The sequence below is a fragment of the Phycodurus eques genome, chromosome 14 (genome assembly GCF_024500275.1).
Source record: "Phycodurus eques isolate BA_2022a chromosome 14, UOR_Pequ_1.1, whole genome shotgun sequence".
In the NCBI taxonomy this organism is placed as follows: Eukaryota; Metazoa; Chordata; class Actinopteri; order Syngnathiformes; family Syngnathidae; genus Phycodurus; species Phycodurus eques.
In genome coordinates, this window is record NC_084538.1 from 2,094,356 (window position 1) to 2,113,330 (window position 18,975).

An 18,975-nucleotide genomic window follows, 5' to 3' on the forward strand; every position below is an offset into this window, starting at 1 on the left:
AAATTTTAAACACTCATTTATCACCCTAACATCAAAACTGATTTAAAACCCTAATCGTGGCCTGAAATCCTAATTTGAAACCTTAACTCTGGCTTGAAACCTTGAAGCTGTCTTGTAAACTTATTTGACTCGCTAGAGTTGTCTTGAAACCCGACATTGAAAGCCTAACTCTAGTTTGAAACCTTAACTCGAAACCCTGGCTTGAAACCCTAAAGTCTGCTTGAAACCGTAGTACGAACCCAAACCCTGGCTGCAAACAAAAATGAAATTCAACCCTGGCTTGAAAGCCTCATTTGAATCCCGAAACCCGAGTTGAAATCTTCATTTGAAACCTTCATCGCCCGATTTTCAAACCCTATTTTCGAATCCTCCAACGAGTCTCGAAACCCAAAGTCTAGTTTGAAAGCTGAACTTGAAACCCTTCCAACACGAAAACCTGAACCCCAGCTTGACGCCGCACGTCTTCGGAAAGCGTCACGCGAGCTTCCAAATACGCCGGAAATGTCTGTTCACGTCGAGGTCGGCTATCGTCAACAAGTCCTGGTCCTCGCAATCCGAAGTACCGGCGGCGCCGTCGTGACCTTTGTCTGTGCCGAATGTTGTTTGTTGCTGTTTGTCATTGGCGCACTTTCCAAATGTGTGCCGTTGCTATCATTTGATGCACGTCTGCTTCAATTTGATGTGTATTCATTTGTTTTTGACGCAGTCCAGCATGTGACACGCACGCACGCACGCACGCACGCACAAATTCCGAAGACTTGAAACACGGCCGACAAGGACAAGAAAAGTCCCATCAAACAAACAAAAACCAACAGACAGAAAAATGAATGTAAACTCAGGAAAGGCGACCAGTTCAGCCAAGAACTTGAAAGGAACCCCTAAAAACCGTAACGCTGTCTCGACACCCTAATTTGAAATCCTAACCTTGAGCTGTAAATCTGAGTTCGAGACCCTAACTCTGGCTTGAAAACTCTTATCGAAAACCCTAATCATCCATTTTTAGCCTCCACGAACCCCAAGCATAGTTTAAAATCCCTTTTTGAAACCCTAACCGTGACTCCCAACCGTACTCCACGTTTGAAACTGGAGTTTGAACCCCCTAACCGTGGCTTGAAATCCTCATTTGAAACCCAAACGCGAGCTTGACACCTTCATTTGAAACCCTATCCCTGTCTCGAACCCCTCTTTCAAAAACCCTAATTCCGACTTGAAGCCGTATTTTGAAACCCTAACCTCGGCTTCAAACACGAACCCGGGCCCGAAACCCTACCGTCGGTCCGAAAGCCTAACCTTAGTTTGAAACCCTACCACGATGTTTGCAAACGTCTTATTCGGATTGAACAAGGAGACAATCAGTCTGCAAACACGGAGGACGACAGACATCGGAGACGTTTTACACTCGCGAGACGATTGGGACAGTTTGACGTTAGACAAGCTCTCCAAACGAGTCATCGATCATCAAAATAGCTGGCAGTTCGGTTGATAACGGATTAGTTGTTGCCCCTCAACTGTTTTCCCGCATTAAAAACGGTCGCTTTTTTGTTTTTGTTTTGTTCGTTTTTGCCTTTTTGCGAGTCGGCAACGGATGAAAGCATTTCCGTTCATTCCGAAAAGGTTTGAGATACAGGTAGCGGAAGTCAACGCACAAAAACTCGGAGCGCAAGGTGGCGCGCTAACCCGTCTACGCGACGTATCGGGATTCATTAGTCGGTCATGATGGCCAGACGTCGTAACGGGCCCCCCGACCCCCCCGACCCCCCTGACCCCGTCCTCTTCCTCCGTCCCCCTTCCATGTGATCACATAACTTTACAGTAATTGGCGGAGCAAACATCAGCTGCTTCCAGTTAGCAAGGCAGTGACTCCAATTAAAGCTTCCACACGCACACACACACCCGAAAGTACTCTTTTGAAAAGGTGTGTGTTGGGCCAGCAAATCAGGTTATGGCCAGCGAAAACCTCGAGTCACGGGTTGCGCTTTCCCAAGCCGCAACGCGCCGGACGCCTTAGAAGTGGGCCTGCGCTCGGGGTCAGCGGCGAGGTGCCCTTTGGGGGGAAAAAAAAAAACAAACCAAAAAACGCTTACGTAAGTCCAGCGATGCGCGACCGCAACAAGATGGCGGAAGGGACAATCAACCTGCGTGTCCGAGGTAAAAGTCGATCGAGAAGAGCGTCGCATTTGGAATACGTGGCAGCACGTGATGAAGAAAAGGTTCGTGACAGGTTGAAATCAGGCGCGGCGATCATTCACGATATCCTTCACGAACTTTTGAAGCGATGATTTCGGAACGAACGAGATGAGCTTTACACGTCGTTGCGGAGTTTCCCGTCGTTTGGAGCAGAAAACCGAAAGGCTCGGCCAGGAACAGCGCAGACTTTTGCGAACGAAGAGTCGAATGCTTTTCTGCCGGAACGGAGAGCGCGGGCGGCGAGCAGAGGGCCGAGATCGGCCGGTTTCTTCGCAATGACTCTTTTAGAGAGCGACTCGCGCCGCTGAATTGACTGAATTCATGAGATCTATAACTTATGCAATTGCAAAAACAAACAAACAAAAAAAACATTCAAATGGGTTGGAATAAGTTTGGTCAATTGTGAACACAGCCACATGTCCAGCTATGAAAGCGTGCGCCCACTTATGCAAGCACATTATCTGTGTTGTTTATTTTCTACTTCCAGGACACACACTCACACTCGAATATAGATTTCAATTCGCCACATGAGTTATTGAGTCTAGTGTCCGAGAATCCCTTGAAAAGAAGTTACATGAATTACGTTCAGTTTATTTGCATTCGCCTTCCTTGATCACGAAAGAGTCGCAAAGGGCCCACAGCTGAGAAAGATCGGCGACATCCCCCGATCGTAACCCCCGCTAAAATCATACAATACGTCATATTAAAAAAAAGAATCATGTTTCCCTTTAGTTTTAATACAAAACAAAACAAGTACATTAGGAAAGTCTTCAGATTGAAGGGCTTTTTTTTTTTTAAATCATTTTGCAAAACTTGGCTTCAGTTTGTGATCGACACGCGTGCGTAATAACGGATCGCAGTCGTTGCATTTTAAGTCCCAAAACGTGAAGACGCGGGTATTTGGAAGTGAAAAATACAGTATTGCGCTTTCAGATTCAATCAATTTATGAAGGCCCAGGAATGATTGCCATTCCATTTTTTACATGAGCATTTATCAAAATGAAGCGGGCCGGTTCCGGCCATGAAAATACGATCAGGAGACTATCGAGATAAACACGCTTGTGCGGTCGTGGCGCGACCACGTCACATGTCCCCGCCGGACCGTGGCCGACCGATCGAACATGAAAAAGAGTCTCGTGTCGGCGGCGTGAAAAGCGGATTCGAAGCGCCGCCGTTGTTGTTGTTTTTGCAAATCAACACGATGACGCACATTTGGAACACTTTAAGTTTTCCCTTTTCTCCGTTACAGCTTGATTCCAAGATGGACTCAAATATTTGGGGAGGAATTTTTGGAATACATTTAAAAAAGCGACTTTTACTGTATTCAGAATGTTTCACTTCACCTTTCACTCTTAATAATACGCCAGCTGAGCTTTTATTTGGGGTTAAATCAGAGGAAACGTTCATTGCGAACACAGTCGCATCCTCACTCATAGGAGGGTGTGCGCACTTAGGCAACCGCATTATCGCAGTTGTTTTTAAGGCAATGCCGGGATTGGAGAGCCAGGTAGACAACAGGGCGTCCAGAAAGCATGTGACATGGATTTAACCAATGACAGCGCAGTGGCGGCGAGTTCAAAACGTTGGAAGGATTGCGGCAATAATTACAATGTAGAAAGTAATTCCCAAAATGTCTTAAATGAGCTGCTTGGAGTCGGAATGGTTTGAATGGGTCAAGACTGGTGGGAGGAGCAAGTAAATGTGTGAACAATTGGATTGGGGAAAGTGTGCAAATTGGGGAATGGAGGAATTACTGGACTGTGGGACATTGGAATTTTTGCTGCTTTGTTTAAATGTCTCATCCATTTTAAGTTGGAATTTGGGGGAAGGTGGAAAATAGTTGGCCTGAATGGGGCGAATCGGTTTACGTTGAAATCGTTTGAACTCTGCGGAGAAATGTGGAAGGGAACGGCGAAGATCGGTGCCGTGCAATTCGACGTCCTTAAAGTTTTGCGTGAGCGCAATTAACGAGCCAACGCGCAGCTGAGCAACTCATCAGCATCCGTTTCTAGTCCAATATGAGAAATAGGAGCAAACGCCGTGCGGCCGTTTCGGGCCGCTCAAATCCGAAATCGAGTCCGCGTTCACGTTGCCGGCGTGGCGCTAATTGTGCGTTTCCTCTGGCATTTTTCCAGGCCAGGAGCGTTTCAGCAGCAAAGAGGAGCGTGACGGCTGACGGCTTCTTCATGTGACCCCACGCCGCTCTTCCTCCTCAATCCCTCCCCCTACCGCGTCCAAAAAGACTCCTGCACATCCAGCTTGCACCATTTGCCACTGTGACTCCGCTCGCCTTTGGGAATTTCCCGCCCCCCCTCCCCAGCGGATCATTTTCAGCACCACTTCGTCGTTTTGTGGGGAAATGGGGGGCGCGCAGTCAGCGCGTGAAGAAGACGAGCCGGGCCAGGATGCTGCAGCGTGCCGAGCGGAGGATGTGCAACACTGCGCTGATGACGAGGTACCCCGTCACGTGTTTTAAAAGAGCATCCGTACTACTAATAGTGGTGGGCAGATCCATATTTTCTTTTTTCCCCCCAGTCATGACAAAAGTGCAATGAAGTGATCATTAAAATTTGGATCATTTTGTACAGGCGGCACAGTGGGCGACTGGTCGGCACGTCTGCCTCACAGTTGTGATGACCGGGGTTCAAATCCCGGCCCCGCATGTGTGGGGTTGGCATGTTCGCCCCGTGCCTGCGTGGCTTTTCTCCGGGCACTCCGGTTTCCTCCCGAAAACTTGCGTGCGAGGTGGATTGAAGACTCTAAATTGCCCGTAGGTGTGAATGTGAGTGCCAATGGTTGTTTGTCTCTACGTGCCCTGCGATTGGCTGGCGACCAGTTCGGGGTCGGCTGAGACGGGCGCCAGGACGCCCGCAAAACCGTGCGAGGATGAGCGGTTCGCGAAATGGATGGATGGATCATTTTTTCAGAAAGAATCCCGAAAATGTTTACAAATGTCTTTGTATGGTTGTCCTATAAATGTTACATTAAATGTGTTATTTTTCTTGTGATCATTTTGGCCAAATACGAAACGTTAACCGTTTTCCGTTTACCTATAAATTTTGCTCCAATTCTGTCCTGGGTTTTCACTAATTGGTAATCCCAAAGGGGAAAAAACAATTCACAGCCAATGAAAATCACTCAGATTTAGCAATTTCATGATGCCGAATTCTTAAAAAGTATCGTTGTCAGTAAGATTGGCCTTGTACGAGATCGATACCAACTCTGAATATGGGTGGTGCGAAGTATCAATATTATGTACCGTATCGGCACACCTGCGCGAAATATAGATATCGTGACGTACCGTATCGCGGGCCTTGCCGAAAGACGTGTACGTCAGCGTGAGATACGGATATCGCAATGCACCGTATCGTTGCCGAGCGTGCCGAGTTCATTTGACACTAATGCCTCGACCGCCAATGTACTGCCAATCAAGTTTCCAGTTGCTTGAGAAAAAGTGGCAAGTCGCAACATTAATAACAACAACACATTTTGAGGCAAGATTTGTACTACTTTTCACAAGTCCGCAGCCTTCCTTTAAACGCGGCATTGTCAACGTGTTCAACGGCCGCATCTCTTACGATCGTAACGCTATACTGTATAGAACGCGAGCATGCATGCTGTACAGGCCTCATATTCATTATGTTTTTTTTTTATTTGCATTGTTGGGCAAAGGCTTCGATAATTGCAAGCTGACAGGAAACGGGAGATGAAGAAATTGGGTGGGAGGGTTGTGTTTAAAATGGACATTTTGTCGCGGACATTTCTTTTTGCTTCTTGAAATGACGATGTACAGTTGTATGGCAAATGATACATTTGAACAGGTTTGGTTTCTAATTTTGGCTGTGTTGTAAAGTGTAAATAAAGAGCTGACTGCCAAGGGACAGATGCACTTATCGATTATTAGTGTGGAACAGGATCACAGGAGACAACAGGACATTTCATTCTCAGTGGTATGAAAGAGTATTGGTAAATAAAAAAATAAAAATGTTTCTGTAATGGTTGATACATCAGTATGTAATAAGCTCTTTAACTTAGTTAGCCAATTATGTTTTATTGCCCCCCCCCCCCCCCACAAAAAAATAAATAAATCAAAAAATTAAAAATAGTAATAGCAAAGCACATGATTGCATCTTGAGGGAGATGTCAAATGATATTTATTTACTTGCATTCCTTGACAGAAAATGAATTTTAGTGTTTGTTATGCTTGATTCTTCTGGCTTCTTAAATATGTGTACAAAAAAAGGGGAATTCACTTTGAAAGTCCTCATTAGTGTGAAAAATGAGAGCTCACCGAAGTCTTTTGGGGTTTTGTGATTCATTCGCAGCTTCGCAAAAACGACGTTGCTGGAAAATCAGATGCCCCGTTGGTGGAAGTCAATAGTATCTTGGAAGATGACATAAATGATGAAGGTAGGCAATAATCCACCTAAACACATAACCAATGTGGTTTAATGAGACTTTCTTCCCTGCTATCGTTTGTTAAGATGACGAGTTTTCAGAAAAGCCGCCTAAAGAAGTAGAGGCACTGCCAGAAAATGTCGTAGTGAACGAGGAGTCAATCAAAGAAACCGAAGAAGAGATTTCCTTAGACATGACTGAAGTGAAAGCCAAACACAATGACATCAACGAGAGCTTTAAGACGTTCTTCAGCAAGGTTGGCTTGAAGTTCACATTGAAACGAGGCTCTCGAGACCACGGTGAGATCGGAGAAGGCGGCCCCGAATCCACTGATGTCAAGAACCCTGCTTACCAAATCCAAGACGACAGAACCCAAGTGGACATAGCACACGAGAGTCAAAATGACAATTCAACACGTCTGACCAGGGGGGAAACAAAAGTCCTAGAAGATTTCCAAAACGAGGCAGACAGCCCTGACGACGAATGGACACACATCGACATGCCGTCGGAACGGGAACCTTCGTCTCTGTCTGGCGCCAAAGAGGATGTGACTATGTCACCTATTAAAAAGTTTTTTACCACGGGAATCTTCACGGGATTGCGGAAAAAGAGCGTGTCTTTGGAAGATGAGATCATGACGAGAGAGCTGGTTGTACAGGAAGTCGGAGAAACTGCAAAAGAAATGACATACGACCAACCGGAGGACACAGATAATACTGCAGAAACAGTAGTTGATGGAGACCAGGAAGAAAATCCATCAACAAACATAGTAAGCGAGCCTGAAACCCCCAAAGAGATCGGAGATGTTCCGTCGAGTCCTCTGAAGATGCTTCTGTTGGCCTCGAGTCTGATGAAGCCGAAAAGGCAAAAAGACACAAAACCATCCGAGGGTGAAGAATATAAACCATCCAGTGACTCGGACCATCTTTTGTCACCGACGGACATGGCAGAGAACAATAAAAACCAAAGTCCTGCACAAAAAACTGTAGAAGAGGAGGAGAGTCCATGGGCCACTTTTAAGAAACTCTTATCTCCCAAAAAGCGAGTGAACAGGTCCGCCTTGAGCAACGACGCCATGCAAACCCTGATGGCCAAAGACAAATCGAAGCTCAGCGAAGGATATGACGTAGAGTGCAGCGTTGACGAGGGCAAAAAGCGTAATGATTCGGCCATTTCCTGGGACGCTATTTTATGTGGAAGTCACACAGCGTCGGACCCTGTCGACGAAACACCAAGTGATAATGTAAATGTTGTGCAAGCAGCACAACATTTTGACAACAATGGTGAGGTTTTAGCTTCTTCTACCACAGGAGCCGGAAGTCCAGCTGAGGGCGACGTAGGGTCAGCTTGGAATGCCTTCAAAAGACTTACGAGCCCAAAAAGGAAAGCCAAGCCTGAGGAAGAAAGGCAACACAGTCCTGAAACTGACGACATGCAAGAAAACATCTCATTTTCGGCTAAGATTTTCCCGACCTGGAATAAGAGAAAGTCTGTCTCAAAAAAAGACCAAGAAGCACCTTCGTATGAGGTGGATCAGGAGCTCATGCCAGGTGACCTTAACTGGCCAGCGGTTGTTCCCTTGTCCAATTATGACACTGTTGAGAAAGAACCAAAAGAGGAGACTGAAACATCCGTAAAACCAGAGTTTCAACTCAACCAAGACTTCCTCCCCGAGGTGACAGAAGCAGCTCAACCTTTGGACAATCTACCGACCCAAGAAACCCAACACGATGTCGATGCCTTAGAAAATGAGGCCACATATGAAGACCTGACAGACCGCACAGAGTTCATCGGAAAACCACTGAGTGATATTCCGGAGGAAGGTGATTTTACAGAGAGCACCACAGCAAACGATCCGATCGAGATTACATCAAGGGCCGTTACTGCACCGGAGTCTGCGTATGTTAGCCTCGGCGACGATAGCAAGATGATCTCCGCGCTCTCCCAGCTGTCAGAACATACATCGGGCTCGGCCACAGCGGTTCTGACAGAATGCCAAGTCAAGGAAACAGAAGAGTTTCTGCAGCAGGTTGTTGAGAGCATCTCCACTAAGTCAGAGGCAGATTCGCGGTGTTTAAATAAGATGGTTTGTTCTGCCTCGAGTGACACACTTCAAACATTTGGAGAGGATTCACAACTACGTGAAGCCCAAAAATCGGATGTAACCGCAACCAGGATGGATGTGGTTGTAAATGAAATGGAAGCAGCAACAGATAAAACACAGACCACAGAAATTACACCTCCAATTCCTACAAAGGAGCTTGACACCCAGGGAACTACAGCTGCAATTTCTACAGAGGAGCTCGACACCAAGGAAATCACAACTCCCATTCCTACGAAGGAGTTCGATACAGCGGAAATCACACCTCAGATTCCACTGGAGGAGTTCGATACCAAAGAAATCACACCTCAGATTCCAACGGAGGAGCAGAAAATCGCAACTCCCCTTCCCACTGAGAAGCTTGACACAGAGGAAATCAATCCAACTTCTATCGAGGAGCGTGGAACACAGGAAATTACACCTCATATTACAACGGGGGAGCTCGACACCCAGGAAATCACAATTGCCATTCCTTCCGAGAAACTTGACACTGAGGAAATAAAACCTCCTACTTGTACCGAGGAGGATGACACAGACGAAATTAAACCTCATATTCTGACGGACGAGCTTGAAACAATGGAAATTACAGCTCCCTTTCCTGATGAGGAGATTGACACCAAAGAAATCACAACCCTCATTCCTAACAAGGAGCTTGACACCCAGGAAATTACACCACCTACTCCTCCCGAGAAGCTCGACACACACGAAATCACGACTCCCATTCCTCCCGAGAAACGTGACACCGAGGAAATCACAACTGTAATTACTACCAAGGAGCTTGACAACCAGGAAAGTTCACCTCCTCCTCCTTCTGAGAAGCTTGACACCCAGGAAATCACGACTCCCATTCCTCCTGAGAAACTTGACACAGAGGACATCAAACCTATTTTTACCGAGGAGCATGACACTGAGGAAATCCCAACTGTCATTCCTACCAAGGAGCTAGACACCCAGGAAATTGCACCTCCTACTCCTACTGAGAAGCTTGACACCCAGGAAATCAAACCTATTTTTACCGAGGAGTGTGACACAGAGGAAATGACGCCTCATTTTCCAACGGTGGAGCTCGACACCATGGAAATGACACTTCTCATTCCTACCAAGAAGCTCGACACCCAGGAAATCCTCATTCCTCCCGAGAAACGTGACACCGAGGTAATCACAACTGTGATTCCAACCAAGGAGCCTGACATCCAGGAGATTAGATCTCCCACTCCTACTGGGAAGGTTGACACTGAGAAAATAAAACCTCCGACTTGTACTGAGGAGCATGACACAGAGGAAATTAAACCTCAGATTCTGACGGACGGGCTTGAAACCATAAAAATTACAACTCTCATTCCAAACGAGATTGACACCAAAGAAATCACAACCCTCATTCATACCAAGGAGCTCGACACCCAGGAAATCACAACTACCATTCCTCCAGAGAAACTTGACACAGAGGAAATTACATCTCAGATTCCAACAGAGGAGCTTAACACCAAGGAAATCACAACACCCATTCCTTCAGAGAAGCTTGATACCGAGGAACTCAAACCTACTTCTACCGAGGAGCATGACACAAAGGAAATTGCCCCTCAGGTTACAACGGAGAGGTACGACACCAAGGAAGTTGCAACTCTAATTTATACCAAAGAGCTCATCACAACTCCAAGTCCTACCAAGGATCTCGACACCAAGAAAATTGCACTTCCCAGTCTTACTGAAGAGCTTGACACCCAAGAAATTACACTTCCTACTGAGGAGCTCCGTGCCAAGGAGATCACAACTCTTATTCCTATCAAGGAACTGGACACTGAAGAAATAACACCTCCTTCTCTTACCGAGGAGCATAACACTGTGGAAATGACACATTTTATTCCTACAGAGGAGCTTGATATCAAGGAAATTAGATCTTCAATTATTAGAGAGGAAATTAGAACCACAATTCAGAAAGAAGAGGTTGACACCAAAGAAATCACTCCTCCCATTCTTACAGAGGAGCTCAACACCCAGGAAATCGTGCCTCCTATTCCTACCCAGGAACTCGACACTAACAAAATGACAATTCCCATTTCTACCGCGGAGCTCCACACACAGGTAGTAAACAGACCACCTATGCTTAATGAGGAACATGACAAAAAAATTAGACCACCAATTCCCACAGAGGAGTTCGACATCAAGGAAACCTCAACTCCCATTCCTACCAAGGAGCATCACACAGAGGAAATTGTACCACCGATTCCTACTGAAAAGTCAGAGACCGAGGAAATAACACCTCCCGTTCCTACCAAAGAGCTTGACACAGAGGAAATTGTGCCACCGATTCCTACTGAAAAGTCAGAGACCGAGGAAATAACACCTCCCGTTCCTACCAAAGAGCTTGACACAGAGGAAATTGTGCCACCGATTCCTACTGAAAAGTCAGAGACCGAGGAAATAACACCTCCCGTTCCTACCAAAGAGCTTGACACAGAGGAAATTGTGCCACCGATTCCTACTGAAAAGTCAGAGACCGAGGCAATAACACCTCCCGTTCCTACCAAAGAGCTTGACACAGAGGAAATTGTGCCACCGATTCCTACTGAAAAGTCAGAGACCGAGGAAATAACACCTCCCGTTCCTACCAAAGAGCTTGACACAGAGGAAATTGTGCCACCGATTCCTACTGAAAAGTCAGAGACCGAGGAAATAACACCTCCCGTTCCTACCAAAGAGCTTGACACAGAGGAAATTGTGCCACCGATTCCTACTGAAAAGTCAGAGACCGAGGAAATAACACCTCCCGTTCCTACCAAAGAGCTTGACACAGAGGAAATTGTGCCACCGATTCCTACTGAAAAGTCAGAGACCGAGGAAATAACACCTCCCGTTCCTACCAAAGAGCTTGACACAGAGGAAATTGTGCCACCGATTCCTACTGAAAAGTCAGAGACCGAGGCAATAACACCTCCCGTTCCGACCAAAGAGCTTGACACAGAGGAAATTGTGCCACCGATTCCTACTGAAAAGTCAGAGACCGAGGAAATAACACCTCCCGTTCCTACCAAAGAGCTTGACACAGAGGAAATTGTGCCACCGATTCCTACTGAAAAGTCAGAGACCGAGGAAATAACACCTCCCGTTCCTACCAAAGAGCTTGACACAGAGGAAATTGTGCCACCGATTCCTACTGAAAAGTCAGAGACCGAGGAAATAACACCTCCCGTTCCTACCAAAGAGCTTGACACAGAGGAAATTGTGCCACCGATTCCTACTGAAAAGTCAGAGACCGAGGAAATAACACCTCCCGTTCCTACCAAAGAGCTTGACACAGAGGAAATTGTGCCACCGATTCCTACTGAAAAGTCAGAGACCGAGGAAATAACACCTCCCGTTCCTACCAAAGAGCTTGACACAGAGGAAATTGTGCCACCGATTCCTACTGAAAAGTCAGAGACCGAGGAAATAACACCTCCCGTTCCGACCAAAGAGCTTGACACAGAGGAAATTGTGCCACCGATTCCTACTGAAAAGTCAGAGACCGAGGAAATAACACCTTCCATTTCTACCCAGGAGCTCAACTTTGAGAAAAGCACTCCTCTTATTCCAACCAAGGAGCTTGACACCAAGGAAATCACACCTCCCATTCTGACCGAAGAGCTTGGCAGAGAGGAAATTGTCTCACCAATTTCTAGTGAAAAGTCAGAGACCGAGGAAATAACACCTCCCGTTCCGACCAAAGAGCTTGACACAGAGGAAATTGTGCCACCGATTCCTACTGAAAAGTCAGAGACCGAGGAAATAACACCTCCCGTTCCTACCAAAGAGCTTGACACAGAGGAAATTGTGCCACCGATTCCTACTGAAAAGTCAGAGACCGAGGAAATAACACCTTCCATTTCTACCCAGGAGCTCAACTTTGAGAAAAGCACTCCTATTATTCCAACCAAGGAGCTTGACACCAAGGAAATCACACCTCCCATTCTGACCGAAGAGCTTGGCAGAGAGGAAATTGTCTCACCAATTTCTAGTGAAAAGTCAGACACCGAGGAAATTACTCCTCCCATTCCTACCAAAGAACTTTACACAGAGGAAATTGTGCCACACATTCTGACTGGAAAGGCAGACACTGACGAAATAAGACTTTCCATTTGTACTCAGGAGCTCAACTTTGAGGACAACACACCTCTAATTCCAACCAAGGAGCTTGACACCAAGGAAATCACACCTCCTATTCCAAAAGTAGAGCTTGACAGAGAGGAAATACCTCCAATGACTACTGAAGAGCTTCACGCAGAGGGAATTACACCTCCAATTCCAACCCAGGACCTTGACTCTGAGGAAATTATACCTTCAATTCCAACGCAGGAGTTTGTCACCAAGGAAATCAGACCTCGAGTTCATACCAAGGAGCTCAACACAGAGAACATGACCGCGGATGAAACACATGAAGATGCTAACCTGTCAAAGTCAGATCAAATCCTAAAAGAATTAGATAGCATTGACGAGATCCATGAATTTGTGGACTGCCTCACTGATACAAACCAAGCTTTGTTGGAACCTGTCGAACAACTTCAGGTAGAGGATCACATTCCTGTTGTGAATCAGTTGCAAAGTTTAAGAGATGTACAAGAAGACATGACACGTTTACAAGAAAATGTTACAGCAGAAACAATAATTGATGAACTAGAACAGGAAACAGTTGCAGTACAAGACTTTCTCCCGGCAGTCATAATACATTTGGAGGAAAAGGAAGTCAAAGTAACCTCAGAAAACCTTCCAGGAGGATTTAAAGAGGACCAAAAGCCAACAACAGAGATTTTATCTGAAGCGAGCTTGGATTCTGTTGACGTCTCAGAAGCACAAACAGATGCGTTTCCTTCGGAGGAATGTAGTGTTCAACTTGCTGAAGATAAAATCCTTTCCGAAGAGGTCGTGAGTGAACTCAAGGAGGCAACAGAACTCTTGCGTGAAGTCAGTGTTGAACCAGAAAACAAAGCTGTAGCAAAGGAGCCGGTGGATGAATCAGAAGATGAACTTATTCAAGAAATAGAAGCTGTGCAAGCAACACAGTTTGAATCAGCGAAAGCAGAAGGAGTACTTGTTGAAAAACTGAACGAGGAGACAGTCTTGCTGCCTGAAATTGAGGACAAAACAATGGCTGCACCTGAAATTGAATTTGTTCAGGATCCACAAGCATTAGTACTAGCACAGGAAAGACCGTTTGGATCAGTTACAGTTGACGTCCAATACGCTGACCTCAAAGAACATATTGATGAAGAAGAACCTCCGATGGAAGAAGTCAAAGAGGAGAATGTGCCTCTGCTCCAAACCAATGTTGAGCCAGAAGAAAAAGAACAGAAGTCAGTGAGCGACTCCCAAATAGAACACATAAAAGAGGAAGAAGACACAAGAGTAGAAGACATGTCAGTTAAAGCTGAAGAAATATCAAAGGGTATAACTACAGAAGAAACCATGATTGCTGAATTTAAAGATAGACCCGTGCCTCTAACTGACCATGAACCAATAAGCAAAGACCAGAAGGCCAAAGCTGAACTTAGTCCTGAACAAGAAGTAGTCCAAAAATCATGTCTAAAATCAGAGCAACGCAAAGAAATAGGTGAAGGCACCCATCCACGGGGAACCATGAAAGAAGAATGTGAAGAGGAGACTGTGACTCAGCTTCAAACCAATATTGAGTCAGCGAAAGATGATAAGGTGGAACTACATGTATCTGAAATTGAACTGGTGAAAGAAATAGAAGGAACACACCCTACTCAATCAATACAGACACAATCGGTTGACGCAGAACAAACCATCGTTGCAGAAGAAAAGATGACAGAACTCAAAGAGGAGACTGTACGTTTAACGTTAGTCCAACCAGAGAGTGGCCTGAAAGTGGTGGATGCAGCCAAAACTGAACCAAATCCAGAACAAGCTGTAGTCGAAGAGGACGAAGCAATAACAGATGACATTGCTAAGGAGAGAACAGTTTCAGTTGCACTTAAAGAGGAGGCCGTGCCACTCAGTGAAATTAATGTGGAACCAGAGGATAAAGACGAGGAAGCAGTGAATGAAACTGAAAACATAAAAGCTGTAAAATCCGAAGCCTTTGCATCAGAAGAAGCCAACGAAGTAATACATCGATCTGAAGAAACAACAGAAGGAATTCTGGTCAAGGTAATCACTCCAGGCGAACTCAAAGAGGAAGCGGAGCCACTACCTGAAGTCACTCCAGGGAACGAAGGCAAGAAGCAACTAACTGGTTTGACAGAGGACAATATTTTGCCAGAGAAAACCACTGAAGATGCACAGAATGAAACAACGAAATCGAGCCCTGAAACAGAAGCACTGCAAAGTATAAGTGATCTAGTTCAAGAGCTGGAAGAAGATACTGTAGTTGCGACAGAAACAGTGGAGGTGGCTATATCTCGACTAGGAATCACTGAAAAACGTATCACTCGGACACTTCCAAAGGAAGCATTGGCAGAAGATATCCCAAAACCAGAAACAGAGAATGAAATCACTTCCGAAGGGGAGGAAACCAAGCCTCAACTGGATCAAGCTTTAGATAAGGAGGAGGATCCAGAACCAGAGAACACTGCTGATGACCTCCCACAAGTTATGGAGGAGGAAGAAGAGGAAGATGGCACACCACAAGTCACAGAAGCAGATGTATCTTCACAGCAAGGGGAAACAAGGTGCGCCCAGATCCTTGAAAAGGTTATTTATGAAGAAATCCCAGAATTTGAGGTGGAGCCAAGTGACATAAAAACTAGAATTGAGGGAGAAAACTGTGATCGATCAGATGTCGAGGTGACGACTGCTACAGCCGAGCACGCAGTGGTGACTCAAGTGACCATGTGTGATCTTAAAGAGGTCTCAACCTCTCCCCCTGCTCTGATTGCGACACCGTCTGCCATACGGGAACCACTACAGGGCTCTGTGGCCACAGAATCCACAGAAACTGCTGTGAATGAAGCACTGCTGATGACAGATGTGGCAGAAATGGCAAAGATGGGCAATGAGGTCATGATGATGCATGTGCCAGCGACAGTGATAGAGGACAACCACAGCATTCAAGTACAAGTTGTCCATGTGGACATCACATTGGCAGAGAGGAGCGTGGATCAGAGGCTGCAAGTCGAGATAAGAGAAAAAGGAGTCATTGACGTGTGTAACGCAAGTGTTGAAAGGGTTGAACATGTTTCCGCATCTATGGGGGTTGAGCACGTAATACATGAGGACAATACGGTGATCCGTCATGCAGTTGTTCCACATGTAAGGGAGACCCAACCTGAGACCTTCGAACAAGTGGTCTTAATAGAAGCAAAGGAAGTTGAACTTGGGAAAGATGATGGAAATATGGAAATACCAGACAAGGAGCTTGCTCACAAAAGAGAGAATTTGGCAGAGGCGTCCCAACGAGAAGCTGACACACGTAGTTTAGAGGTCCCCGTACGACAGGAGAGTTTAGAGGAAACAATAGGTGACCTGGGTAAATCTGAAGTGACAGAGGACCGAAGACAGACAATATCACCTCATACAGTACCACAAAATATTTCCGTAGAATCAATGTCAGAGTCTGAGTGGGAAAAGGAGGATGGAAATTGGGCCCTTGAGGCAGAGAAGCCAATGGCAACAACTGATGGTGTTCAGGCACCAGTAGTAGAAGAAGAACCCTCATCCCAAACAGATAGTCATGAGGACACAGAGCCAGCTCGGAAAGGTCCTCAAACCACAGTAGTGGAAGAGCCTTTACCCAAAAGAGAGGCAGTTGCTAGTCAAAAAGAGAAAGATCTGACTGAGGAAGGAGTACAGTCACGAGAACCCTTATCCCAAACCACTCTAAACGAGAGCCAAAACGCAGAGCCAACCGAGGAGAGTCCTCAGACCCCAACAGCAGAAGAAACGCGATCCCAAACTGTTACACAAGGCCCTTTGTCCCAACTAGATCCACTTGATGACCTAAAAACAACACAGCAAAGTGAGGTTAGTGTTCAGGCATTAGAAAAAGAGAAACACATATCCCAAATAGATAAAGATGACAATTTGACTAAGGTTAGTGTTCTTACCCCTGAAACAAAAGAGCACCTACCCATGCTGGATACAGTTGTTCGACACGCGACGCTAATAAAAGAAGGTCTTCAGATGCTGGTAGCAGAAGAAATCCTTTTGGAATTACCACCAGTTGTTAGCTATAAAGAGACCGTGGCCGCTGAGGTTGGCATTCTGGAACTGGACTCTGTAGATTTAGTTCACCACAAACAGACTGGTATTAGTAGGCAAAGTGTTCAGGCACAAGAAACAGAAGAGTCTTTCTGCCCCAAAGAGCCAGTTGAGAGCCAAACACAAGCAGTGCAAATCAAGGAGAGTCATCAGGCACCAAAAGCAGAGGAGTCAATATCCCAAAAAGAATCCACTGAAAGTCAGAAACAGATGGCGATACCGGAGGAACATGATCTACCCCATAAAGACTCCACTGAGACCCAGAAACGGACTGAGCCACCAGAGGAGCATTTTCAACTCAAGAAAGAGTCCAGCCAGACTCAGAAACAGACGGAGCGACAACAGAAACATGTTCAGGCAAGAAAAATCCAAGAGTCCCTAGCCCAAAAAGAATCCACTGAGACCCAGAAACAGGTACCAGAGAAACACGTTCAGGCAAGAGAAGACCAAGAGTCCCTAGCCCAAAAAGAGACAGAGCGCACTGAGTCGTCTGTTCAGGCCCCAGAAACGGAAAACAGCCCATTCCCAGAAGAGTCTGCCGAGGGCCAAAAACAGACGGTTCGGATTAAAGAGACCTCAGAACCGGCAAGAGAATTAGATTCAATGGAGATCACAGTGGCCACAGAACCTCCAGTCCTTTTGGATTCTGGACTCCAAGAAGCAGCAGAGGAAATCCTACCAGTGTTAGCAGTAGAGAAACTTCAGCCAGTGGAAACAGGAGAAAAAATTGCATCCAAGGCAAATGAAATACCCAACATCCGGGGAACAGACAGGTTCCAAACTGTACAAAAACCAGAATCCGAGGCCCTTGTCAAAGAAGCAGATGACAAACAGGACATATGGGTGGACGCGAGGGAAGACCTCGACTTTCAAGAGGAAACAGACCACTTGCCGTCTCAAGATGAGAACTCACGACATGACTGCAAGCCAGAAACAAAAACAGCACACGAGGAGGAGTCCGAAATGGTGCCGATTCCTGAACCCGAGGCCGAAAGTAACAACGAAGATGAGGATTTTGCCGTTGCACTTGATGATCCCAAAACGGAAAGCGCTGCAGTCATCGAGTGGGATTGAGCAGGTCGGTTTCTATTCATTCCCTTCTTTAACAAAATGTTGCTTGTGCGAGCATCCTAATGACAAGACCGTGTTCTTTTTTCCCCCTCTCCTACTTTCAAGGTTGCTTAGATGTGCAGAACGTCATCGCGGGGGAGGATACAGTCAACTCGTGTCATTTTCACTCTCATTTGGATGACTCATCATACCATTATTGTTTGGTGCCATTTTGTTTGCTATTTAATCGCTTCGCTACACATATCGCATATTCAGTGAACGCCTGCTCATCCGCAAATTTGTCTCGTCAAGATTTCAAGGACTTTGTTACACCAACACAGGTTTTCATGTGATACGGCACGAAATGTGGATGGAAATTGGCGGGACCCTAACCTAATCTAGCATGTCTGCCTCACAGTTCTGAGGTACGAGCTTGGAATCTTGGTCCTTGTGCAGTTTGTGCGCTCTGGCTTCCTCCCACATTCCCAAAACAGAATAGGACGATGTAGTAAGACACTTGTATAGTTCTTAATGTGTATCAGTGGTCCGCTGTGTTTCGGTTCATGCTAGTAGTATGCAACGGGCGGAGCGGGGGTCTGATTTCCCAATCGGGAGCTCATCGGCGGTGGGGCCAGCCGCCAAGATTTGAATTGTACAACTACGTCCTCTCGGTGTAAACTCCCCCCCTCAGGCGGCCCCCTTGTCACGGAATCCACGCACCGAATGGCGGCCGTAACCTTTGTAGCCTTCGTTGACGGCTCCGTTCATCGTTTACCCCGAAGACATATTGTCCAGTCAACTGCAGGGGCGATTTACGGATAAGGATTTGCTCTCAGGAATGCAATTGTCCTCTTTCAAGCTTAAAGTTGAAAAAGAAATCGCTGAAGCAGTCGACACCTCCGCAGGCATCCCGCTACACTGTGAAAATGTCTCTTCGAGCGCTTATAAAAATACACGACGCTATGGACACACTTTTCTTTGTTTGTATCAGCGACATATCGACATATTTTGACACATACGCTGATGTCAAATGTGGTGGCCTTGAT

The 18,975-nt window shown here is 46.1% G+C and overlaps 2 protein-coding genes across 2 annotated transcripts; both read left to right on the forward strand.

Moving 5' to 3' along the window:
- Window positions 1–4,511: 4,511 nt before the first annotated feature.
- akap12a (A kinase (PRKA) anchor protein 12a) lies at window positions 4,512–10,725 on the forward strand. Its single transcript, XM_061696903.1, has 4 exons — window positions 4,512–4,642; window positions 6,513–6,597; window positions 6,672–10,518; window positions 10,668–10,725. The coding sequence occupies exons 1-4, from the start codon at window positions 4,547–4,549 to the stop codon at window positions 10,723–10,725; spliced, it is 4,086 nt and encodes a 1,361-aa protein (XP_061552887.1). The 5' UTR covers window positions 4,512–4,546.
- Window positions 10,696–18,963, forward strand: LOC133412748 (titin-like). The gene is made up of 2 exons (XM_061696347.1): window positions 10,696–17,957; window positions 18,056–18,963. Exon 1 carries the CDS (start codon window positions 10,730–10,732, stop codon window positions 17,951–17,953), a length of 7,224 nt encoding a protein of 2,407 aa, XP_061552331.1. The 5' UTR covers window positions 10,696–10,729; the 3' UTR covers window positions 17,954–17,957; window positions 18,056–18,963.
- The last annotated feature ends 12 nt before the right edge of the window (window positions 18,964–18,975 follow it).